Source organism: Myripristis murdjan, chromosome 4 (assembly GCF_902150065.1).
Source record: "Myripristis murdjan chromosome 4, fMyrMur1.1, whole genome shotgun sequence".
Classification (NCBI taxonomy): domain Eukaryota; kingdom Metazoa; phylum Chordata; class Actinopteri; order Holocentriformes; family Holocentridae; genus Myripristis; species Myripristis murdjan.
This window is the reverse complement of record NC_043983.1, coordinates 14,963,885-14,990,412: the sequence shown is the minus strand read 5'-3', so window position 1 is coordinate 14,990,412 and position 26,528 is coordinate 14,963,885. Positions and strand designations below refer to the sequence as shown.

Here is a 26,528-nt window from a genome sequence, read left to right as displayed (position 1 = left end):
ATAAAGTTGAGACAGCTTGTTGGCTATGGCAAGATCAAGTTCTGTTATTTGTTTCTTTTCATTTTGTATGTTGCATGCACTGACCTGCAGTTTCTCATGTGCCCCAGCAGCAGATAACAAATCTTATTTTAGACTCTGTTATTTTAAGGTCCACGAGAGGTTCCCCACAAATCATTTTTTCCAATATGTTTTGAGCTGAAGGCACAACAGTCGTAAAAGGTCTGTAGCCAATTAAGCAAGTCCTCGCAGGGCAATTTTACTTGAAAGATTAAAGACGCTTACTCTTACAAAGAGTTAAATGTATAAAGTTAATGGCTTTTATGAGCTTTCATTTTGGGGCTCTCATTTTGTAAAAGAACAAGGATGTGCTCATACCTCCTTGCAATTCTGAATTGTTATGCCCTCTGATGCACATAATTAGTATTTTTTTTTTAGTCTATTTCGCCTTTGAATATGGACAGATAGTCCTAAGGCTACTGAGGAAAAGAAGCACTGTGAGATGGAACGAGAGAGAGAGAGAGAGAGAGAGAGAGAGAGAGAGAGAGAGAGAGAGAGAGAGAGAGAGAGAGAGAGAGAGAGAGGAACCTAAAGCTAACAGAGAAAACATTGTTATGATAATGTCATGTTCTCAGATTCAGCAGGGAGTGCCGATAAATATTTATTAAAAGGAGCAAAAGAGAACATGAACATGAACTTAATGTAGGCCTATATAATCAACCAATTAGCTCTAATCATTGACAGAAAACATTCAAATTCAGTACAATTATCTGGTCAATACGTCCCAAGAGCAAGAATGCTAATAAGGAACAGGGATCTGCCAGTGTTTGTCTCACAGTTAGCAGCCTCCTCTCTCTTTATCATTTCCACATGATGGAGTATAGGTCCCACGCACGTGCAACTCCTGCGTCAGCTCAGCCATGGTTATGACTTATTAATACGCTATTGGGCAGAATATTGTAAGGGCAAAAGTTCATATCAAGTTTCAAGCTCAGGATGATTTGTAGCTGTGTTGTATGTTACCGATACCTCATGTTGCAAGCCTCCGGAAATTTGTTGCAGGATGTTGGAAATAAGATTCCTGTCAATGGCGAAGTGCAGATATTCCAGTGAGATGAAATCAAGCTGTGTTGGTCAGATATGAATGGATGGAGATTTCTGCAAATTGAAGCCTGTGATGCAGAGAGATCAGGTGTATTATTTGAAAATGGTGTAAGGTGGCCGATAAGAGCAAAATGTGGCGCTAAATAAATATTTGTGATTTGATCTCTGTGTAACACACCTGAGACATCTGCTTTGCATGTCAACATGAAGCAAAGCAAATGGTTTTCATTACAAAATAATCGCAGCGCTGCTTTTATTGCTTAGCTGAGACCACATCCTTGCTAAAGTGCTCTTTGATGATGATGAATATCTTATTGAGACAATTAATCTTCTACATGAACAACCTCATAGACTTAAGCTGCACCTGGGATTCAGAAGAAGCTTTAATGGTGATTTCTCAAAGATTTTTTGCTCAATTTCCTGTGGTTTTCAACAGTTTATTTGTGGTTTTCAACAAATTGTGCAAGGATATTCTGTACATTCTAGTAAGTTGTATTAACTACTGGGTGACCTAAGAATGTAGGCATTTTTATTCACTATGGAAAAGCCCCAAAAAATTTAAATCTGTACTCTTATCTATCTTATTTACCCCCAAAATTTTGTCCAGTTTCCAGCTGAGTTTTATCTTGAATGGTATGTCTTCAGGCATGAGGGAGGGAGGGAGGGAGAGAGAGAGAGAGAGAGAGAGAGAGAGAGAGAGAGAGAGAGAGAGAGAGAGAGAGAGAGCATGATCATATTCTCTGAGGGATGAGTGATTTTCCTGTTATCTACTAATCTTCAATTACTCAATATCCAGAACAATTTTGGCCTCAATCAACTGATCCAGTGGAGCAGAGTTAAGAGTTAAGCAGGAACAGATGAGGGGCTTCAGGGCACATGTTGGTAACTCTCTGGTCTTGGGAAATTGAGGAACTGTGGTGTGTGTGTGTGTGTGTGTGTGTGTGAGAGAGAGAGAGAGAGAGAGAGAGAGAGAGAGAGAGAGAGAGAGAGAGAGAGAGAGAGAGAGAAAGTTAAAGTGGGCCACATAATGCAGAGCTTTAACTTGCTAGGTCATTCATAAACATCTGAAACAATAACAGGGAAAGGAGTCGCAGCACCGTGCTCCAGAAAATACCGATGTTTCCCATCTTGTGCAACAATATTTTCTCCCACTCTGAGCGATTTACTTTCAGGGCCCCTGCCTGGCCTAATAACTAAAACTGTTACCAGTGGTGCAGCATAAATTTGAGACATAACCAAAAAACTGCAATACAGCAGGTGCTATTCAATGCATTTCAGATAGCAATACTCAAAGTAATCTGTTTCCCTTCTCTGGAGCCTGGTGGTTGAGAAAATACAAAGGGGCACATAATGAAAACTGTAATGACTTATATAATGAAAATCTTCTCCTAATGAAATGGGGGAGTTAATAGAGTTCCAGTGTTGAGGCTGCGCTGATGATACAGCAACCAACAAAGAAAGTCACTGTACTGGTTTAAAAGGGGGGGAAAAATCACATGAATTTCACCTCAAGAGGGAACATTATGTGAAAAACAGATCTGAGACAATACAATAAGTACATTTAATGAATGAATGTACTTATTGCTGTGGCCTTGGCTGCTTTTCCATCTCATTTCCCCCATTTTGAAATATTTGATTTTATTAATATTTAATACAAAATAGACACGAGGCCCTACATCTGCAATGCAAATACAGAAAAATGAAAAATCTGGCAAAGAGGATCTTGTGATCCTGCTCACCCAGTCGAGAGCGAATGAAACAGTATATAGTAAGTGTGTGTGGGCGAGGCTGCAGAGGAAAAAGTCGACATTGACTTTATGGGTAAAGAGTGCCCTCTCAGGGTTCATTTCATCTATTGCAGCTAACACGCCTGCCTGCCTGCCTGCCTGCCTGCCTGTCTGTCTGTCTGTCTGTCTGTCTGTCAGCTCCAGCTCAGTCAGCTGGCCAGGCAAAGACAAATATCCAGAGTTATACACGACAGTCAAACAAACGTCCTCTTACTTTGACACTTGTTTTCTGTGTAATCTGATACACTTTACGTCCTTCTCTGTTGATTAATTGTTTCACGTCGGGGTGACACAACTGTGTGCTGCACTTTCGCTTCCGTGCCCCGTGATTTAATTGGCTAAACTTTATGCCACAATCCAACACTCCGCCTTTCTTTCTGCTCTTATTGTGTTGCTCAACAGAAAGAGGGCCTTGTTGGAGACTGATCTGACCAGCGGCATACTGCAGGTCACGGGAGGACAGAGGAACAACAGGCTGCCACTGATTTTGACAGGTCTGTTTTGGCTTTTTAAACTGATCCTCAAGCTACGACGCGTGGCTCAGCTTACTAGGTCGATTAAAGGTTACCTGAAGTTATCTGTGCTTACACGGAGGCAAGGTAAAACAAAGTTCTTACTCTGCTAAAGCGTGATATCTGTCGTTAACGAAGTGTGGCATCTGGTGTGAGAAATTAGCAGCAAGCCCTAGAAACAGACTGGTTGAAGCAGGAGCGATTGTTTGCTAAAGTAGATAGTTCCTCTTCTGGGGTAAAGTTCACCAACCAGTCGGTCAAGAACAAACTGGATGGAGGTACGAGGCGGAAACACGCCCTCTTGAGATGAGAGCGCTTTGTGGCAGAAAGGGCAGTCGAGAAAAGACGGCTGTGTTTGGGATTGAACCCAGATGGGAGCTGTGTTCTCGACAGATCTGTCACAGTTTACATGAGATCTGTCATTTGGCTGCCTCAGTTAATCACGGGTGCGCTCCATGTTGCTCTGACTCATGACAGATTGGACGTCGTTCAAAAAAACCAAATGAGAACACTGACTATTTTGTGTCCGATGCCTGTTGCTGATATGTTGCTGTGGCCAGATGATGGGACGCTCTGATTGAATGGTTTTTGGCTCAAACGATGTCAGCGATTTGGACTTGTTTCAGATACGAGAGAAATCTGTAATGATGATTGCAATTTGAAGATATGAGGGGTCCTCCCTTGGCAGATCAACATTTTTAATTGGCTTTTTATTGTTCATTCCCCCCCACCCCCACCTCTCCCTTCCCAGTGATATTACATAATAATCAGTTTGTGGCGATACACTGTGCTGTCCATCACTGCCAAAGGTCACACAGTGCCAAAGCTCAGACAGACGTGTAGCTTTTTCTCTCATCAGACTATGCAAAAGTGTTTTGGCTTAACTTTGTGAAGAGTTAAATAAGCCTGAGGACAAGTAGGAAGATGAGCCCAGACAGCTTGTTTGGGTCCTTATATCGCAATTGCTTGTCAGTGGAATGAATCTTTTAGTTTGTGTCACATTAGAGCCTTTGTCAAAACTTTATTGTGAGATGCCTAAGAAAATTATCAGGGTTTTATCTTTTAACGCCATGTCAGGCAGCATAATCTCAGACTTTGCCCCGGGCTTGTAACCATGTAAGTGAAGATCTCATCAGCGGCCTCCCAGAAAAAAAAAAAAAAAAAAAAAAAAAAAAAAAAACATATTGCTTAACAAAACTGTTGCAACAAATTAGAATTTGAAGTCACACAGAGCTCTGAGGAATGGCCTCAGACACCAGGGGTCATCCAAACATCAGAAGTGTTTTGTCTGCTGGACTTGTTTTAATCAGACAGGTTACAGCCAGTGGGCCACACTCGTCCGTTCTCTGCATCTCCAGCAGTGTAATCACATGGGTCTTGTCTTATTTGGACTCCTTGGCCTTGTACATCAGGTCATACATGAAAAACACTGGTTGACATTGCTCCAGCACAGACAGGTGGGGAGTTGGTTGAGCTGAGATCCACTCCTCTCTCTCTCTCTCTCTCTTTGCCATCTGGCAGAGCTCAGAGATGCCATCCACATGTTGTTAGCAGCAGAAGGGAGAGGTGAAGTTCCTGCTGCAGGCTCACTGTCGGATGATCACATTCTGGATGGGTGGGTGGGGATGAGCGGCAGCACAAGGTCCTTCTTGTTTTACTGTGTTATCTCGAGCCTACAGCTGAAAATCTGAAGATCTGAAAATTTTTCTTCATCATTTCTGCAACAGAAAGAAATTGGAGGCTTGGTTGAATTAATTTAGCCTATTCAACAAGTCAGTTAAGTATTAGACCTAGTTTTTTTTTTTTTTTTTTTAAAGCAATACTTCACTGCATTAATGCAATAGGCCCTAGTTTTCATTTAAAGCAATATTTCACTTTGACATTTTTCTTTAGGCCTAGTTTTCATTTCACAATATTTCACTTTGGCAGAATATATCACATTTTGCGCATATGCCTTCTTTTGAGCTTGTGAACAGTCAATTTCCAGCATAAGCTACCTGGGGGTCTGCTGTCCCCAAGAGCAATCATGCCTTTTTTCCAGCTCTTTTCCACAATTTCAGTTCAGCCAACATCTATGTTCCCATAATACATACTCACGATTCATCATTCTTATGTTCATTTTATTTTCATATTGCTAGGTTTGTTAAATGAAAATGAGTGACATCACCCAGAGGAGAAAGTATTGTGAAATATTGCACTGAAGAAATAGACTTAGGCTAATTTTTATTTCACTTTGTTGGATGGAAATTTCAACATCATACTCAGTCTGTCCCTCCAGTCAGTGCTGAAGATCCTTTTTTAGTCTTAAACAGCAGGGGCAAGTGTCATTTCTTCTTCCAGGGTGTTGCCACTGAGACAGACTTAGACAATAAACTTTGACAGTAATCTATCAAACTAATATCCTCACTTCTTTTGTTTTTCTTATTATGATTTGCAATGTATAAATATCACATCTTTGTAAAGTTTTTGATAGTGTCCAGTTTGTATTGAGCAGGGAATTAAGTGGGAAATTCTTCCTAAAAATCACTATTAAAATTAAGCATACAGCAATAGTGGCCTTTTTTGTCCCTATGTACATTAACAAGTCCTACATTTTGCCCAGTCTCTGTAATAACTAATTCAGAGTGCTATACAGTAGTCCAATCAAAGCCCTACTACAAAAACAAACAAACAAGCAAATAATAATAATGGTTGTGGGATTTAAGCAAGACACACAAACTTCTCATTATATTTCATTTTCTTACTTTGAGTTGCATTTTTGGCATAGTCTTGAGACTTGCACCATGTTATCAAGTGCAGTTTCATTCGCATTGCATCACACTGTTGACAAATCAAATGAACATGGTTGAGTTGTCTCTCTATCTATAAGCATCTGACAGGACAGCGATTCCAACTTCAAAAGACACTCCTCTGAAAAATAAAGCATTCGAGCCGTGTAAACAAAGAACGACAGAAGGATCTGTTTCATCATGAAAAATGTGCGATGCATAGTGATTCTCTGTTGCTGACACTTTGTATTCCATGTCAGGGATTGAATTCAGCAGTCATAATGGCAGACAATGGGAAGACTAATGAGAGCGAAGCTGCAGCGGAGCAGCAAGCTAATGGAGACCAGCAGGTGAGGAGCACTGTGACCCAAAATGATATGGTACAAAACTGGAGCATATTACAAACTAATTTGACACTCTCTAGTTTTATTAGTTACTGTGGGGATCAATCATTATCCCTAACTGAATGCTCAGAATCAGTTCACAGAAAAATGTAATATAGACCTAATAATATTTCAGGAATATGATAACATTTCAGCAGCAGCAATGGTTATTTCCTCCCAGAACGTTGTGTCCCGAGTGAGCAACCTGCCCCTAGTCAGCTCAGCTTGTGAAGCGGTGTCCAGCGCCTACAGTAACACCAAGGACAGCATGCCTTTGCTGAAGGGGGTGATGGATGTTGCAGAGAGTGGGGTCCGAACCCTGGGAGCAGCTGCCAGCACCGGGACCAAGCCTCTGCTGAATATACTGGAGCCACAGCGTAGGTTCCCCTCACTGTCCAGAACCTAATATAATGTTTGAATGTATGAATTTACAACCTTGAGATATACTGTTCAAGAAAACTGCAGACTCATTGCACATCACAGATGGGAGGCTGATATTATAGGTCTGTTTGTTACCTCAGGGCTGTAATACAATATATATGAAAAGAAAAAGTGAAATTTCTTCTTGAGAATTGTTAAGAACAGAATTTTCCACTCTTTTGCTGTAGCTGTCCTCATACCTTGTAATTTTTTTCAGTTCCTGTGTTACACCCCTCTCTATCTTTGAAGTTGCTTCAAAGTTAGAAGCTTTTCCCCCATAATTATACAACAATAGCACATACATAGTCGGTAGGTCTGTGTGCTGCTTTCAAAGCTTCATTTACGCTTCATCACACTCAAACTCAGGACTGTTTTATGGCTGCACCATTAAATCAAGCAGAACATACTTATATGTCTTATGCATCATTTTATATACATTTCCCTGTAGTTCATTTTGATGTCTTTGGGATCCTTCGGCTCTCCACTAGAATTTAAAATCAGGAGTTTAACCAACCTATTATCTTTGGGGTGAATTTGACCCAATTCAGTGTTTAGCATCTCCAAAACAACCTTTTCTGAGACTTCATGTTCAATGACTTTTTCTAAGTTAAAGGGGACAAGTGGGTAAACCTAAAATTAACACAATGATATGTTTTCAATATCCTGCACACATTTTGTACGCATCAGTATTCACCTAACATGACCACACCGGTAGTAGTGCAAAAAACACTGGTAATTCCCACAAAAACTTTGATGTATAAGGGAGGTTCTTGGGGGCTCATGTTATATTTAAAGGGCTATGTTGTCAGCAAGACACATGAAGTGCCAGACACATAAACTTGGGGTAACAATTTTTATTATCATAATGTTCTGGAGGTTTAAATTACTGAGGTCGAATTGACCCAAATTGATTAAAAAAAAAAAGTTTGGTAATTTGAAGTTAACAGAAGGGTTAAGAATGCACAGTAAGCTTAAAACAGCTGTATTTGTTGATATGGACACTCCATTTATAGAGTGAGCCACAGATTCTTGTCACGATGAAAAAAGTCTTCGATTTTGAGACTTTGCTTTAAACTTATTTTTCTGATTCCAAGAGCATTACTGTTGTGTACTTGCTTTCAGTTGCTGTGGTAAATGATTACGCCATGATGGGACTGGAGAAGATGGAGGAGAAGCTGCCTATCCTTCACCAGCCAGCAGACAAGGTCAGACAGAGTCCTGCTGTTGTAAATTCATGTTATATTATAGGCATATTGTTGTAGACATACCTATAATACACAGACATCTCAGAACCTATGTGTTTGTTGACCATGGTGTTTGTTCTCTCTGTAGTTTTATTGTGGATGTGCGTCACTAAATAAACTCTAATATTCATTCTTTTTTTCACATTGTACATCCACTACAGAGTAAGAGCCTTTGTTATGTGTGATACCTTGTATCAGTCACTTGTTCTGAGTAGTCAAAAGGGTCTCAACTGACACTTCTGTTGTCATGGTAACAGCTACAAAAAATATATATACTTTCATAGTAGATGAAATAGAGCAAAAATAATGCCGCCTACTGCTTTTTAAGCATGTAACATTAGCGCCTCTTTCTTGCTTAGCTGGTGTCGGACACAGTGGGCATGGTGTATCAGTCGGTGACGGGGGCCAAAGACGCTGTGAGGGGAGCTGTGATGGGTGGTGTCGAGCTGACCCGGGCAGCGGTCAGCGGAGGCATCAGCACCGTCATGGGAACCCGGATGGGCCAGATGGTCAGCAGCGGGGTGGGACTGGCCCTCAGCCGGTCTGAGGACTGGGTTGACCAGAACCTACCACTCAGCGAGAAGGAGCTGGGTCAGTAACTAAGCAAAATGTAGAGAGCATAATAACTTTAAAGGCCAAAGGTAATAATAACCCATGCATCCTCCTCTGACTTTCACTAGTTTGATTAAAGGAATTGAAACAAGGCTACAGCAATAACAATGCACACTGCATGGTGAATTTATTCATATTTAATTTAGATGATGGTAAATGTCTTTTGTAATGTTTTTTGCCTCTTTTTCCCCGAAAGCAGATGGGTAATGATGGTGACATTTAACATAATTTATGCAAATGAGAAAGATTATTCTCTCCCCACTCCTTAAATTGTCTTTGTGATGACAGCTACTTGCTACAACACTGTGAAAAAAATGTATGATATGACATGTTTGGTTTGGTCAGTTTGTTCTATACATTTGTTTCTGTGATCAAAAGATTAATCTGACTGCTAGCTGTTGGTTCTGGCAAAGTATTTTGGCCCACGTTATTATTTGGCAGGCAGAGGTTTCTGTTCCCTTTTCAGGTCAGCATAAATATTGGGAACCTTTTGCCTGATGGAGAAAAATTACTTAATTTATGTGCAATAATTAGCCCCATATGCCTTACATACCCTTTGGCTTCATTTTTTACATACTTTGAAATGACTGTGAGGCCTGTGTAAAGGGCAAACATCCAAATAGTAAACGACATGACTTTAATTTACTAAAAGTTCATTTGTCTCGGTAATTAATGATGACATTGTGGAGACTGACCACAACATCTGTTACTTACTGTGAGAATCAATAGATGACAGTATGTATTTGCTTCATCGATGTATTGATCCAACAAGTTCGATGTAACTGCACAAAATACATTTGCCTGTATGTCGTATTTTAGCATCACAAAGGCAAGTGAAGGTGATGCAGCAAGTTAGGGGTGATCATGATGTAGATGTGTTAAGTTCCACTATAACCGCTGAACGCTTGGTTGGTTGATGCTATTCATAGTTGAGGAAAGCAGGACATTCCAGTGAACTCCCCATCTGTTAACTTGGCCCATAAAGCCACTGTGATTTCCAGCACTCACAGCTTTGACACCTGCCACAGTGATGTCATGTTATCACGTCAACCTGCCCTACTTCATTATAGAAATAACACTCGAGGGCATTCTCCTCTGATTATGAATATGACAAAGAGGTTATGGCAGCATCAACATACCCATGATCACATCAGAGAACATCCTCAAGGGTATTATGGATTTTTTGCAGTGGTTACATGAGGCATGTGCACAGACTGAAGAGTTTTCTTCAGCATAGTGTACATGCATAAAAATTTAAATGCAAGGTGAAGGGGGGCAAAAAAGGCTGCTGAATATTTCCCTTTTTCCAAAAGCATTGGGAAGAGTAGTTTGTATATTCACAACTGGAATTGAATGTTTTGCCTGTAACATACTGTATATAACAGTGAATTATCATCAGTGTTCACACTTAAATCTAAAACAAATATTCTCATGTTTTAAAATATATTGCTCTGGAACTGGATTATGAATAAGTGAGAGTAATACTGGTGTATTTTTGGTTGAAAAGATGTGATATGTCTTCTCCCTTTCAGCTGCTCTGGCTGAACCTGCCACAGATGAGCTGACTGCCCCGTCACCCAGTCCCAGCTACTTTGTCCGTTTGGGTAAACTCTCTGCCAAGGTGCAGGAGCGAGCCCTAGAGCATTCCCTCGTCCGGGCACGGCATGCCAGGGATGCCGCCTATTCTTCAGTGACACAGATTACCAGTACTCTGGATCTGCTGGAGAGCGCTCGAGCCACTCTGGATACTGCCAGTAACCAGCTAGGAGGAGCCTCTGAGCAGCTGCTGCAGCGCTGGAATGAGTGGAAAGAGAGGCAGGCTGTGGATGGACAGTCTGACCTGGAGCTGGATGGTGCTAAAGATCAGACTGAGGTTGGGACTATAGGCTTGGGAATTCATTAAATGGTTTGAAATCTGTGATTCAAAGTCCATTTCACAGATTGTGTATTATTATAATATATATTATGTTGCACATATTCAAGTTCAAGTAATATGCATTTAAAAAGCAGTGCAGTTCCAGTGCAATTTAAAGCTTGTGCCCTGGCTAAGGTGTGGTTAAAAACACAACACTTACCAATAAATACAAATGTGCAAATGCACTCTATGCATACAACACATGTATACATCAAGGTATACCACTCCATGCCACATAGCAGCTCGAAGCTTGTTGCCATCGGTTGATGCCATTTTATTAACTATATGACTAATTAGAATAATAAAAGCACTTATGCAGTCTTGTTATATAACTTTTAGTAAATTATAAAAGAAGTCCAGATGACTTCTATGTGACTTCTTGACCAAATGAAACAATATAGCCACAGCATACCAAAACATGGCTCCTCTAGATGCATCACTCATTTGCATTTTTGTGTTTCCACAGCAGCTGGAAGGGCGGGCCCTCTCTATGGTGCGCGGCCTCAGTGATCAACTGCGGTCGGCATGCTCCAGTGTGGTGTCCAGCGCCCAGGGTCTGCCAGGCGCGGTCCAGGATCAGCTGGCCAGCGCAAGGCGCTCAGCTGAAGAGCTGCACACGTCCCTGAGGAACACCAACACCCTCACCCCGCTCCTCCTTGAGCAGAGTCGTCACCACCTGACCCAAGTATTATTTACACCAAGTGTCCTCATCACAGTATTGTGTTCAGCTGCATCAGCTCAGCTAAATACAATTCAAGGCTTGAATTGTTTTTGTCACTTTTGTTCCTCAACTGGGATCACTTAACACATAAAAAGTAGATTAGCACATCCATCACCTTTTCATTGATGCTTAAATAACACCCCTAGAGAGCCATTGGACAATCATGTATTATAAAAGAAACACAATATATTCAGCACACACAAAACCCATTCATTCCCGGAGGTTTCCTCATTCATATGCATTTATGAATCTAGGGCACAATAGCTTATATTGCATTTAGTAATCTATACACATAACCTCAATACCTAAAACACCCCACAATAGCAGGTTATTTGAGTTAAGGTATATGTGTTGTGATGATGGCAGTGGTGGTATGAACATAATGAAATTAATGTAAAATATTGTCTTCCTGTTCCCAGGTGAAACAGTCTGTGGACGGTGTCATGGATTATCTCCTGAATAACACTCCACTCAACTGGCTGGTCGGGCCCTTTGCCCCACAGATCACCGAGAGAGGAGAGGGAGACCAGGCAGCGGAGGAGACCGGCCCACAGAACTAGGCTTGCTGATGCTGCTCTATGCAGATTGGACTGATGTTTGGGTGGAACACCTCAAAATACCTGCTTGCTTTAACAAAAAGAAGTTTTAAATTTGTGTGTGGTTATGTTTCTTTCATAACAGGCCTACATCAGTAAATGATTATATACTATGCAGATGTTTACGACATTGGAATATAAAAAAGAAAACACTAATAATATACTTTTTGGCATATTATTACAATTAAATATACAAAAAAGTATTCACAAAGCTGTATATGAGTGGCTAAAAATAATGAAGAATTTCTCAGACTAAGCCAAGTTTCTATTGCCTGTACACACCTAGACTGTTTTAGCAGCTTCAGGAATCCCCTCACACACACACACACACACACACACACACACACACACACACACACACACACACACACACACACACACACACACACACACACACACACACATACATACAGAGAGAGAGACAGATAGGCATAATGACATCTCATGAGTTCAGAATGCATTTCATATTTTACATTTACAGTGTTAATATCAGTATTTGTGTTAATGGAGATGACAGCTGGCCATAACAGCTCTGAGTGCGATGTGTCAATAAATTTGGAGCATCAAGCCATGACAGTGTCTCATTTGAATACATTCATATGTGTGTCATATGTCAGTATTACTTATGACAAATGCATGTGCTTGGCGGACAGTACTTTGTTATGCCCAGGCCCGTTTGAGGGAAGGATGAATTGTTGCTGAGGATGACGTCATGGTCGTTGTTTCGAATGTCGGGAGCCAGCGCTGGTTAGGAGGCCGCGCGCAGTGTCGGGGACAGATAACTTGTACAAATCTGAAGACCAAGGTCGTCGACAGCCCTCGGTACTTTGAATTTCAGGTACTGCCTTTATTTTGGATGGCAATGAACACGGTCCGTCGCATGTAAACGTTTTTAAACCAGCTAGGGCACTGTCGGGATGCGCACAGTTTTTGGCTAGCTAGTAATGTTAGCTGTGTTGCTAACATTAGTAGCTAACACTAGCGTTTATTCGGTTTAAAAGACAAGGGGTGTTTACTGTTTGTAGCTAAGGACAGTTTCTTTGTTTGTTTTTGTTGTTTTCCGTTGATGGGGTGCCACACAGGTAGTATCGTCCCTGTTTTGCATCGGGTTTTAGTGTCAGTCCCAACAAAACGCTCTGCTAGCCCATTGCTAACGTTACAGCTGCTTTGAGCCAAGCAAGCATAGGACGGCAATTGTTTTCTGCTGCGGACAAACTAAAACTGGCTGACAGTCAGCTGTAATTTGTTTAGCCAGCTCGTCAGCAAGCTAACGTTAGCCGGCTCGTCGGTTATTTGTGAGGTGTTTGTTTGACTTCTCGTGTTCATACTTGTGCGGGCATTTGTTAGCTTTTGTTCTTTGTTGTGAACTTTGCTTGTCCCGATCAAAACATGCTGCTCGGGAACAGGAAAGCCCACTCGGATAGCGAACCTTTTCGCTGAATGTAACTTGGCTTACCGTTGAATGTAAATCGCAGTGAATGTTTCTTTGTCTCGGGGAGTAAAAAAAAAAACTCTTTTGTTTCCATTACCACGCACTGCTTTCTACATAGTAACCGTGACACTGTCATGACTACCTGTAAACGGTCCTGATGCATGCCTTCATTGTTGCACTCAATAGGGAAATGACATTTTGAAGTGATCATCTTTCTTTATTGTTTTTGACAGTCATCTTTGGTCATGCACGTCAGCGATTATTTTTCTTCTGCATTGCTCGGTAACATAATTTGAAGTGTATTGTTTTTCAGTAGAAATGGTTGTTAGTGGTAATGGGGGGATGAACCAATATTTGATTAGTGCCTGTTACAGTTTAAAAAAAAAAAAAAAAAAAAAGAGAGAGAGAGAGAGATTGAAGTTCGCCCATGGCCTTTAACCAGGCATAATCCCTGTGCCCAGGGGAATTTTACTTTCTGGTCCAACCCTACTCTCATGCTCCAATGCCAGTCTCCAAGCTCTTTTAGTTAGTTTAACCAAAAACTGCAAAAAGGAATTATGTAATCACATAGGCACTACTAATAATTTTCACTAACTTTTCCAACCCCATTTTCAGGAATATCCTCTCCCATCCCCCTTACCCCCCCCAGTTGTCAGAGAGCATGGCTCAGGAGACCAATCAGACGCAGGTGCCAATGCTTTGCACTATGGGATGCGGTTTCTATGGTAACCCCCGCACCAACGGCATGTGCTCGGTCTGCTACAAGGAACACCTGCAGAGACAACAGGGAGGGGGGCGATCCAGCCCCCCGGGAGAGAAAGGTAGGAAGATGGGAGAGGGATATTGGGTACGGGTCTGCCAGGAGGAAAGAAAAACAGGAACTTGGGAGAGGGGATGCCTAAAATAGAATAGCCATGGTGGGTACTAGAATCTGCTAAAAGGGGTTGGAGAAAAGAGGTAGCAGTAGCTGCCTGTTCTATGGCATTACAAAGCAAGAGAGTGACATGTCCATCAGTTTGTTCACAAGACTCAAAACACATCTGACAATGGCAGAGATATGCAATAAATGAATGTCCTGTGATAAGATGCTTAAATACAGATGGATGGTCATCTGTGTTCAAGGTCAAAAGTGCCAACTTCTGTGTCGTCCAGGCATTCAAACTGTGTCCTCTGTCCTGTATCACACAGCTGCTACATCGCCGGCCGGGTCTCCTGGAGCAGCTGGAGTATCTGTGGAGAGCACGTCCTCGGAGCCCAGTACAGAGGGAGTGGGAACCCCACCTGAAGATAGGACGCCAAGGTATATTCACTGACAAATCCCATATTGTTTCAAGGATTTGTTTGGAAACTGCACTACACATTACTGTGGCCACGATATTGTGCTGTTTTCTTTGTATGTATGTGTATGCATTGTGCAGTGCCACATGACTGAACGTAACTAGTAGGAGTGTAACAGTGCACCATTTTCACAGTTTGGTTTGTTCCTTGGTTTTTAGACCACAGTGCACTTTGTATCACAGCTTGGCTCAGAGAGGAAAAATATTGAACTGGATCAGAAATCAAGTTTGTTCTTTTTAGTTTATGTATACCATCAATTCAACACTAAATTTTAATTGGGCTTTTGCAAGTGTTCTGTAAAGTTGTACAACACACCAAGAGAAGGTCTTTGCATACTGCTTATGAGTGAAGTTGGGGTGTGTTGGTTCGGTATAAAGCTAGCCAGCTGAAAAGAACATCTTGACACTGTTTCTGTCACTTTTGTGTCTCAGTGTCATTTGTTATCTGTCTTTCCAGTGCTTTTCATCTTCTAACAAGATGTAATTCTTTGTCTACAGTGGTTGCATCATGGCCAGCATCATTTCAGACATGCACAAAAAGCTCTGTGTTTTCCGTTACAGTTATATTTGAGTGTGAAATTGAATATATAATTAATATTCGTATGACGTGTAGATGCATAGACTCCTTCATAAAAGTAATTATAACTTTTGCATAGGAAGTCACTATCTCAGTGATTCTTTTTTAAAATTATTTTTAATCACAGGTTCTGTATTTACAAACTGTAATTGCAAAAGCACACGGCACTGCCACGTTAATTAAAAGTTAGAGTACACACAAAAAATAAACAGGAATTTTTGTGTCATTAAAGCCAAAAGGAATGTAGAACAGGAGGTGACCGTGGTGAAATGGACTTGTTCATTGCTATTGTCTGTTTAAGTACAACAAAATAGCAGCATTTTTTTTTTTAAGCGTACGCATTGGCTTTTAAATGGTGTGTTTAGATGGAGAGGAAAAAAAAATTGGCTTGAAGCATAATATGATTAAGCAGGCAGGAGTGATGTGCGTGTCTCGCATGATTCTGAGGAAGAGATGACTAAAAATGCAGCTGAGTCGTTTTTTGTGTGGACAGCATGTAAGGATTTTTCTGTATAGTGACTGCTTGACTTTATTCTCCTGCACCATGTAATATCTACAGATCAGCAGGCGATTTTTAGCATAATGTCTTCGATATTGCAGTCATCTCTTCAAAAGCAGTAGGCCTAAAATACTGAGGTTTTTTCCATATTTGAATAGTGCAGTAAGACAATACTGTTCTGGAGAGAACAGGATCCAAACGTTAATCTGATTTGACGTCAAATTTTGGGAGCAGTTTTTGAAATCTTGTGGACTGTCCATTGTTTGAGTCAGTGTTTGCCTGTGTGGCACCTGAGTGTCTGATTGGACGTGTGTGCTGGTGGATTTTATCCAATTTTTCCCACCATATATTTCGTTGAAATATTAGCAGCTATGTGCTCCTAATACACAGTGTGAATTGTTTTGTTCTTTTAAACAAGTAGTGCCAGTTATTAACTAAATTTATATGGTGCTCTGTTCATTATCGTCGCTACTACTAGTGCTTTGAAAACTTTGAAAATGTGCTGAAGTTAAAAATAATTTTTCATTTGTTCTGCACAGTGCCAGAAAGGCCACTTTGTTCCTCTGTGTTCTGAATAACTATCCCAGCATTAAATTGCAAATAAATCGAAAGTTTTTAACAGGGCGGTATGATGCATGCTAGAAAGATTTTCAGAAATTGGCATTTTCATCCAAAGCAAGACCAGACAGACCTAAAGAAGCGACACCGTCTGAAGACCAGTATATCATGCAAACATGTTTACGAGACAGAGCAGCATCTGCCTCCAGGATCCACAGCCAACTGAACGTCACAGTTGCAGTCAGAGAGGTTATATGAGGAAACGAAGGCAGCATGTGAGGTTAACTACTACACAGGCTATGCTGTAACAGGCACCTCCAATCTGCTTTTGGCATCTGATCTGAGATGCTTTTCAGCAGTCTGAACAGCAAAAAGCCACATCAAACCTGTTTTTAATCTTAAGTTTTTATTTTCTTTCTCCCATAGTTGGAATCATTTGGTTTCAAATGCTGTTCAAATTGTACTTCTCGTCATGTGAGTCAGTCTGAACTGTGAAAGTGGTCCTGAGAATGACGCCTCCCAGTAGTCACTGCTTCTCTCATGCGTCCACTTCTCTCATTTTACTGCAGAGCTAGCAATGACTGCAGCAACCAACATGACATATGCCACTTCCTCTCTTGTTGATGTTGATGTCTGTGGCAAATAACAACTGAGTGATCTTGTTTGAGAAATATGACTTAAATATGTATTCATTTTTGATAAACAATGAAACAAAAAATAGTTCTTTGTAGTGGACTAGTATTGGACTAGTATTTTTCCCCACTGTATATAATACCATTTACCATTCTGGTTTTCTGCGTTCAGTTAACCACATTTCTACTCTTAAAAATAATTTCTAGGATCCCTGCTTTCCAATTTGTTTTTTCTGTATGAATCTACTTTTACATCAGTGGAAACAAAAGGATATTGATCAAAATTGTTTACTCTTGTTAGGTCAAAAAACACACCATTAACCTTGCCCCTCAGTGGTTCTGTTGTTCACAGTTTTATGGACCAGACCGCTGGGGCTACTTCTAAAGATGTACTGCCCAGTGATTTCTCGCCTGCTCTTACCTTAGCATCTCATATTTCTGTGGAGATGAAGTACAGGATGTTTTCTCCTATTATACAAACCTATCATTATCTAAATCGGAGGGATCTGCTTTGAAAGTTGATGCTGAAGGACGAGGAATTTAGTGGGTCATCTGCCTTGAACACTATGCCCATTTTCCATTATTGCATATATTCATTGTATGTGAATTATTCCAACTCCACGGAAAAAAAGTTTGGAATATCTGAATTGTTTATAGGGCTGGAATAAATAATTATTTTGATGAAGTGATTTCAAAACCCCACAAGTGGTGTTTTGATTAAAATTGCTTGTTCTTTCTAGGTATAAACAACACACCATTAACTTTTCTCTGCTTGGGTTGGTCTGGTGATTACTCACCTGCTCTCACCGTAGCACCACACCAAAAGTTGTTGTTTTGTGGGGGAAAAAAAAAAAAAAAATTAGATGTCAGTGAAGTTATAACAGGCATCACCAACATAATTGTAGTCATCAAATTATACATCAGTCTTTGTCATATGTTAAATGTCAAATTAATGAGGTGTAATGTTAAATGAAGACTGTTTGTAATTACCAGTTAGTTTTAGTTTTTGTGATGGAAAGGGATTCTGTTTTGGCCCGAAGCTCTAATTGATGTCTTTGTGATGTCAGTCCCAGCTCTCCCAGCCCAGTAACTCAGCAGATGACAGCTATGAGCATCTCCCAGGATTCAGGAGCTGTAGACTCTGATCGAGCTGAGGCTGAGGAGGAAGAGGACGAGGGAACTTCCAAAAACACAGGTAAACACCACGGAAAACTGTTTCCAAGTTGGGAGTGTCATGGTCAGTCATGATTCAAAACCTTCCTCTTGAGAATGGCTGACAGCAGGAAGAGTTCCACTTTTTCATTTGGTGGATCATTAGGTATTTTCTTTTTTCTGTTTTACTTTGTCCTCTTGTCAGCAATTTAGCAATTTTGAGCTCTTTAGGTTAAACACGTGGTTTTCCTCTGTGTTATTATTGGAAGAAAAATGCCATTACACCAAGTAGGCTAATGGATAAACTCTTCAGAGCTAATCTGAGCTAATGATTTTGTTGCACCAGGGCCAGTGGGGGAAGCAGCACAGGCTTCTTCTGATGGTGACCAAACACCTGATAAAAACAAGAAAAAGAATCGCTGCTTCTCCTGCCGGAAGAAAGTGGGCCTCACTGGTAAGGAAGACATGAATTTCAGGACATAAACATACTGAGCAACTTCTTGTTAGCGAATGTCATTCCTAACAGGTGTTGATTATTTATGGATGTGTCTTTGAACCCTTTAAAGTTTAAGCCTTGTGTTGTTTGAGATTTGAAGTTCATTTTGTTAATATTTAAGCAATATCTGTTTTAATAAGCTCACAGCATCAGATGAACAGAGTTGTCATGCTCCTGTTTTGGCATCATCATTTTATTTGCAAGTGTTTTGGTGCAAAGTCCAGATGTTGGATGGTTTATAAATTGGCATTGTCCTAGAGATGCACCAATACCAGCACTGGCCTAAAATGGAGTATTGGCATTAGAGATTTTACCCAAGACCACAATTTGATGCCAAATCCCCTGGTTAAAATGTCATGTTGGCACACAGAAATATGTTTTTCTCTAATCATGGAAGAGGCAATGACCCAGACTAATGGTCCAATGAGCCAGCGGTTCATTTCAGTGAAAAGTAATTCATTGTACAATCAGTACTCAGTATCAGTTGACACTTAAAGTTTTGTGCTCCACTGACACCACTGACACCACTTCTTCAATGAAGAAGTGGTGTCAGTGCATCCCTACTCTGTGCAGCAGTGCAGAAGCACTGACAACCAAGCCATTTGTAAATTTAGAGCACTGCTAATGCTCCCATTTGTATATTTAAAGCAATAATCACTTTATCAAAGCATTAATGTTGTCAGCAAGCTAAAATATGTCATCCAAGGAGGCAACACTCTTTGTACACACTGTTCCTTGAACTGTTGAAAGCTTGGGAGCTTCTTTTGTTTTATTGTGTATCTGGAAAGGGACCATATCCTGGAGAAATTCAAAAAGGAGACATCTTAGTAGTGCTTTATATGCTGGTGATCACAGCAGCCTGCTCACTCACTTAGAAAATGTGCTCAGCTTTTTTTTTTTTTTTTTTTTATTATGCTGTATTTCTGATTGAAAAAATTTCTGTAGTAATTGGTCTTGCCTTCGTTGCCTCAGCACATTTCCATTGTGGTGTTCCCCATTGATTGATAATAGGCTTCTTAGTTACTCTAGGTGACATCATTTGCAAATATGTCAATTCTAATTGCTACACAAATGGCACACAACTTTGTGTTTCCCCAAAACCTGGGTAACCTGTTGAGCATAAATAGCTTTGAGGATTGCCTCTTGGACATTAAGAGCTAAATGTCCCACAACTTCACAGTTGAAGGAAGTTTTGGGACTCCCATCAGAACTTAAATGCAGATCTGAGCTTTGCCTTCCAGGTAGAGGTGTGTTTCCTCCAACTAAAAATCATCTCCAAGATCAGATCTTTCCTCCTCTCTACTGACCTGGAGTGATAGCTGATGCAAAACACTACAGACAGACTTTTAACCAAGACTAGGAGACAGAACCAAATTATTCCCTTTCTAGCTTCATGTTAATTTTTGAATAGATCTGCTGCTATTTTTTCAGGCTTAGCAAGGGCTAACTCCAAGTAACTTCTTACACATTTGATTCTTTATAAACCTGACATGCTTGAGAGAGTGATGCAATTTCCTACTAAATGTCCCTAGATCCAGGCTTTAAACTAAAGTGACCAGATTTTGCAGTCAGAGCCCCTGTGTTTTGAAACAGCATGTCTGAAGAACTCAGGGGAGCAGAATCTGTGTGTGTGTGTGTGTGTGTGTGTGTGTGTGTGTGTGTGTGTGTGTGTGTGTGTGTGTGTGTGTGTGTGTGTGTGTGTGTGTGTGTGTGTGTGTGTGTGTGTGTGTTTGTTTTAAATGTTTTTGTGTTTTGTTTTTTGTTTTGTTTTTTAATCCCATCTTTATACCGTCTTTTATAGAATATCCTTTTGGTAATTGTTTGATTTCTACTTTTATTGCTCTAATTTGTTTCTCTTGTTTTTTGTTCTGCTTTTACTTGGTTTTGTTTTAACTGTCCTTGGTCTTTTTCCATCCTCTGCCTTTGTCTGATTTTATTATTTCTGATCCTGTCCATCTTTGTGAAGCACTTTGTAGCTTTGTTTTGAAATGTGCTATATAAATGAAGGTATTATTTTTAAGATATTTAGTATGGATAGGTTAGCCTTGACCTTTCCAACAATGGCCAGGAACCAGTTCCTGGCCAGTCTGTCATTGAAAAAAACAGCTGTGCATTAGTTTTCATGCCTCTGTATTTATTATTATTACCACACCTATCACTTCAATTGATCTCAATTCTTACCATTAACCTAGAGATCCAAAATCCCAATCTGTGGTTTGTACAGTGGTGATCCTCCACCGCCTACCACTTGGGTGTAGAGAGCAACATACTGCAGGCTAGTGGTGCATTTCACGGTCCAAGGCATTTCACAGTGTACTGCTGGCTTGCACTCTTGTGCCGAACTGGCCTGCCTCAAAACAAGCTCTTCCCATCGTCTTCATTAGCACAACACATACACACAAACATTCTCAGTCCTATTTTTTTCTTCAGGTGTATTTGGGAATCACTCTATTAAGAAAGGTTTGAATGATATTAAACATGTAATGACATTTGTCATCAAAATTATTTGAATGAATACATTAGCCTATATCTATTTTTTTCCACACCATTTTAATTCTAGTTGATTTTATTTGAACCTGCTCACCTTGCTTTTCCCTCTTTCTGTGTATGTCTGTTCTGTTGACTTTTTTCGTTAGCAGTGTGTTTTCTAAATTCACCCCAAAAAAAAAAAAACACCACTCATATCTTGGATTTTTTTCATCTGCGATTTGTTTTCACAACAGCAGATGAACCACATGTGTAATTACCTTGTTGTTAATGGTATATTGAAATGATTGATGGGCTCAGTTATACTTGAGTGGCCGTTGATATACTTGGGCAGGGTGTCCAAGTATAACATTTGTGGGAGACACTGTAATATTGACTGACCATGTTTCCCTCTCTTTACTGAAGGTTTTGACTGTCGCTGTGGTAACCTGTTCTGCGCCATTCATCGCTACTCTGACAAACACGACTGTCCCTATGATTACCGGAGTGCAGCTGCCGCCCGCATACGCAAGGAGAACCCCATCGTGGTGGCCGAGAAAATTCAGAAGTTATGAGGACTGAGTGCTTACAGTGTGTCTCTGACGCAGTGTGAATTTGGAACAATGGCGACTTGGCTGAAAAAACACCTGATAAAATGGCTTCATTTGTTCATGGTAGTTTAAGATGGGTGGGGTGGGGTGGTGTGGTCACAGCTCCTGTCCAGACACTTCCTTCGCTAGCATCTCCCTCTCTCTCCACCAGTGACTGTTTGAGACTAAGTGTGTGTGTATGAAGGTGTGTGTGCACATATGCTTGAGAGTCAGGGAGAGAGCAGTAGGGACATGGTGGGCATGAGGGTTGCTGTGGGGGGGAGACCTTTGATTTTACCCCTTTTTGTTGTTTCTCAACTTGGGGGATCATGTGGGTTTATTTTTATACAGTCCCTGTAAGGTATTTGAAATGAGACTGGTAAGCTGTTTAAGAACATGTTACAGCTCTAATGAGGACAGAAGAGGGGTCAATTTAGACATCTGGTAAGCTAAAGAGCCTAACTGGGAGTCAGCAGGACCTTTTTATGTCTTGAGAACATAAATTATTCTCCCAGACTAAAAATGATGTCAACTTCTTGTCAAATTGGCCTATTTTTTCTTCTCGCTTCTTCTCACCCTTACTCAATGGTTCACCACATGTTGAACTCCCAAGTCTCTGCATTTTCCAGAAATGTTTCTCTTTGATATATTGACTTATCATACCGATGTGGGGTGCATGAACAGTTATTTGAGGGGACAGGTGGGGGAGGGAAGGGGTAGGGAAAATTGAGAGCCTTGACTTAACTGAGTGATTGAATCCTGTATTTTTTTTTTCCTTTCTGTTTCAATGAGCGTATGACATCAGAAGATCTATATTAATATATTGTAGTTAGCTTGAATTGTGTGATTGCATTCTATTTATTTTTTTATCGTTTGGTTGGTCTGTGCTGGAGGATTGGCAGCATGTGTCAGCAAATCATTATGATTTGCGTTTAACCTTTTCAATTATATTTAAGTAATTCCATCTTGATTATATAACCATTTGAAGATAAAATACACAAGCTCTGACATGGAGTAGAGTCCAGTTAAGCCATTACGGTGAAGATTGTGCAGCAAAATGTCACTTATGTTGGATTTGGAAATAAAGCACAAGTAACTAATGTGTGTCAACTGCAGAGCACAAAATAACATGTGCCACCCCTACTCAGTTTTGTTCAGCATCTGGGTCATTTGTAATTTATAGTTGATCTGTGTATAGCAGGCGTGCTGAAGAAATTGCCTGCTTGCTTGATTGATGAGACATTCTGTTTCAGTAAGACACAATGTTGTGTTGTCCTTGAATGCCCTTTTCTGTTCCATGGAGTGGAACCCAGTGAAGCTCCATGTTTCTCTAACCACCAGCAGACCACTGACACATGCTGAATGAAAACTGAACCGGGTCGTAGTTACTCTCCACGGTGACACACCTTTTGCTCTCAGCCGAAGTGAATATTGCAATACTACGGAGCTGCGTGCTGTGCTTTTACAATGTGCTCAGATTCTGAAGAGTCCTTGCTAAGGAGACTGCTTCTAGCTAGCTACTTCTAGGAAGATCAAATTTACATGCATGTGTGTGCAGTCAGACATAATGAGTTATTCTTTTATAACTGACTGCACAATTTGAAATGAAGCAAGCAAGAATGTTAAAATGACACACAGCAGTAGCACAATGCATGCATGGCTGGAACCTTGACTGAGGTTCAAGTTAACAGGACTCTACTGTTTTTTTTCCCAAATGTAAATACCATATGGCTCCTATTCATATAGTATAATCTTAATGTAGATTTTTGCCAGGTTATAAAGGTGGGGGGTTAAGGTGAAGAATAGTACTATGTGTATAAAAGTGCTTTTTTCATAATTACCCAAAAGAAAAAAAGAAATGTGCCACAAACAGCACTGATTTGATTTCCATCTGTTTTGCCCGTTTCATTCACAGATTATTTGTGACCTACAATAGTGGGCAGATTGTTGTCAGCAAAAAAAACATTGCACTGACACGCTAACCACCACTAGTGTCGTGCAGGATTGCTGCAAGCTCTTGGGTGTCCACTCAGCATCTCCTGTTTTTTATTATTTTTACTTTTTAAACTCATCAACCCATGTTATGTCCAAAATACTGACTGTAACTGGCTCCTTGGTTTGTAGTATACAAGACTAATCAGATTATTAAAAAGCCCTTAAAATTAAGCTTTATTATTAGCCTTGCTGAATTACACAAGATCTCAGCCCATGCCTATATCTCGCTATTGAAGATTGTTCCTATACCGTAGTGATACTATTGAAAGTTGTTTGGCCTGTGTGAGATGTTGACTGAAGTGAGAGGTTTCATTTGGGCTTTCATGAGCTGGTATTTAAAACAATTGTTTAATCTTTATCATTAAATATTTATGGGGGAAAGGATGGACAGGGAATGCACTTTCTAGGAAAGCCCGGCACAGAAGGTGTGAGATGTGAATGACTCCCTCCCTTCTGCATGAGGGATGTCACATTTTGGCCAGCCTGAAATTAGCTCCGTCTTATGAAATTGAAGAATTAACTCGTATCACGATTCCCATTAAACAAAGTTTTAGTGATGAGAAACTCTTAAGTGGCTTAGTGACTTAGCATGCAAACATCAAGACCGTCATTATGTTGGATAAGCCAGTCATCTAAAGCCCCTGAAGCTTCAGAGAGCCAGAAAAAACATCGGACCTTGTTGGCTGTCATTTAATTACTTGCTCACTCTCTCAGCTCTAGTGGATGATTAAAACTGAAGAGGAGCTGATAGGGATTGTTGTGTGATGATAATGTGCAAGGAGAATAATTGTCATATTTGGGGGGGTGCTTGTGGTTGGAGCAGCTTTCCAGTTTGCTGTTCTCTAAGGTGTGTCTTATGTTCGTTTGTTTGTTTGGTTGGTTGGTTTTTAAAGGATATGCAGTTGTACATGTATAGTGATTCATCCAAAAAGTTATCCCCTACAAAATCCTGTTCACTTTTCCTCAGCAAATCAAAAGCAAAATAATTAGGCTCTTCCTAGTTTCTAACTTGATCTAGAAATGGGAGTGAGTGTGTTTTTAGAAGGAGAGATGGTCCTAATTAATTGGCCAGGCTTATCCTTTACTAATGGGGGGAAAAAGCCTGTCTCTTACTCGGGCTGGTGGTTCAGATATGTGCATCTTGCTGTCATTATGGTTTACACTTGCCCATTTGCCGTTTTCTATTGACTGCTCATATCACCCCTTTTTGTTGTTTCTTTTTTTTTCTTTTTCTTCTTCTTTTTTTTTTTTTTTTAATGTGAGCGGTTTGAATGTAAACCACCACAGATCATGCAGTACACAGTCAATGTCATTTATGAAGCTATCCCTTGCTCTGGATCCTTTTTTTTTTTTTTTTTTTTAAAGTGGAGGATGGAAGCCCAGTGTGCTTAAATGTAATCTGAGACAGCTGATTTACTGCATTTGTTTTGAGTGTTTGTGGTGAAAGACCTGGCACCAGCAATTCAGGCAACCGTACCTAGATATTCTAGATATTATAAATACATATACTTATCTCTTAATTCTTCCTTTAATTCAGTTGCTTTGATGGAATTTTGATGTCTTCAACCCGGTTTTTAGCACAACTTTACATAATCATAGTCTTCATCGAGGTTTTTGGTCGATAGTAATAACAAACCAGCCAATGATAATGACTCTTGTTAAAATTCTGTCGCAGCGGAGCTGAGTATCCATGAAAGACAGTGAAGATGACTTGATTCAGTCTGTCTTTGAATATTTGCTCAAGGGACAGATGAATTCTACAATATTCATACAGCTACAGTTAATGTGCTGCAGAAAGTCCATTGGCACTCCAGTCCCCCAGAAACACCACCAGATCTTTTATTTTGTTTTTTTCTTTAAAAAAAATTTAGGATTGTATGATGTGTAAGAGTAAGTATAAAACAATAAAATCACAAAGTTTATTTTAAAATACACTTGTCTTTTTATTTCTTTTGCAACAAAACTGCAGGATAGACACACTGAAATGCTCCAAGTCTTCTGGTAATAACATGATTTATTCTATGAGAAGCTTGATATACATGTCATGGATATTGTATGTTTATTATATTCAATTGTGAGCACTCTCACTGTTGATTCCCTGTAGTTGTAATCCATTTGCACAAACAGTAGCCCTACCTGGTTTGCACTTATGTACTTTTTTTGAGACTCAGCAAAACGGTGGCAACAAATGGCACAATGTCACCAAATGTTAGGCTGAAATGTGTGCTGGCTGTCACAGAAAATTCACCATGTGGGCAACTTTAGCCCATCTATCCTGAGTCAATCACATGCAGCACTTTTGTCCTAGTACTCATCCTTTTATCACTAATGGGTGTGAGAGTCATGATGATTCATTATCCTGCCTGACAAAAAACTGCATGGGTATTCTTTACTGACAATTGCTCGCACAAAAGCACCAGCATTAGTCAGTGCATTTGCACCAGTCAGTGGAAAAGGCACATGCTTACATCTGTATGTTAACTCCACCGGGTAGTAGATAAATAAACACTTGGGATGATGGTGTAAAAAAAATTGTGGCAAACTGAACTACAAACATGTATGCATGTAAGTATTTTCAAGTCAACGATGGAGTTCTGAATAATTTAAGCTGCTGTTTTAACACCTCCTTATATTCTAATTTTCTGTTTAGGATCAGCCACATCATCCGCTGCATTAGTGTATTTCATTTTCCCAAACAAGAAGCAATAATTAGATTACACCTGAAGCATGCTGAC

The 26,528-nt window shown here is 40.2% G+C and overlaps 2 protein-coding genes across 2 annotated transcripts; both read left to right on the top strand.

The window, feature by feature from the left end:
- The first annotated feature begins 3,074 nt into the window (after nucleotides 1–3,074).
- On the top strand, nucleotides 3,075–12,630 carry plin3 (perilipin 3). Its single transcript, XM_030050565.1, has 8 exons — nucleotides 3,075–3,382; nucleotides 6,429–6,518; nucleotides 6,733–6,928; nucleotides 8,094–8,176; nucleotides 8,575–8,806; nucleotides 10,360–10,700; nucleotides 11,209–11,427; nucleotides 11,883–12,630. Exons 2-8 carry the CDS (start codon nucleotides 6,450–6,452, stop codon nucleotides 12,021–12,023), a joined length of 1,281 nt encoding a protein of 426 aa, XP_029906425.1. The 5' UTR covers nucleotides 3,075–3,382; nucleotides 6,429–6,449; the 3' UTR covers nucleotides 12,024–12,630.
- Nucleotides 12,631–12,743: 113 nt separating this feature from the next.
- On the top strand, nucleotides 12,744–25,725 carry LOC115358535 (AN1-type zinc finger protein 5). The gene is made up of 6 exons (XM_030050568.1): nucleotides 12,744–12,897; nucleotides 14,107–14,312; nucleotides 14,680–14,791; nucleotides 18,162–18,289; nucleotides 18,593–18,700; nucleotides 21,635–25,725. Exons 2-6 carry the CDS (start codon nucleotides 14,153–14,155, stop codon nucleotides 21,781–21,783), a joined length of 657 nt encoding a protein of 218 aa, XP_029906428.1. The 5' UTR covers nucleotides 12,744–12,897; nucleotides 14,107–14,152; the 3' UTR covers nucleotides 21,784–25,725.
- The last annotated feature ends 803 nt before the right edge of the window (nucleotides 25,726–26,528 follow it).

Excerpts from the sequence above, each read along its gene's own strand:
- LOC115358535 (XM_030050568.1), top strand. The coding sequence starts at position 14,153 with ATGGCTCAGGAGACCAATCAGACGCAGGTGCCAATGCTTTGCACTATG. Across the intron at positions 14,792-18,161 it reads CCTGAAGATAGGACGCCAAG|TCCCAGCTCTCCCAGCCCAG; the intron begins GTATATTCACTG and ends TTGTGATGTCAG. Across the intron at positions 18,701-21,634 it reads GAAGAAAGTGGGCCTCACTG|GTTTTGACTGTCGCTGTGGT; the intron begins GTAAGGAAGACA and ends TCTTTACTGAAG.
- plin3 (XM_030050565.1), top strand. The coding sequence starts at position 6,450 with ATGGCAGACAATGGGAAGACTAATGAGAGCGAAGCTGCAGCGGAGCAG. Across the intron at positions 8,177-8,574 it reads TTCACCAGCCAGCAGACAAG|CTGGTGTCGGACACAGTGGG; the intron begins GTCAGACAGAGT and ends TTTCTTGCTTAG. Across the intron at positions 11,428-11,882 it reads GTCGTCACCACCTGACCCAA|GTGAAACAGTCTGTGGACGG; the intron begins GTATTATTTACA and ends TCCTGTTCCCAG.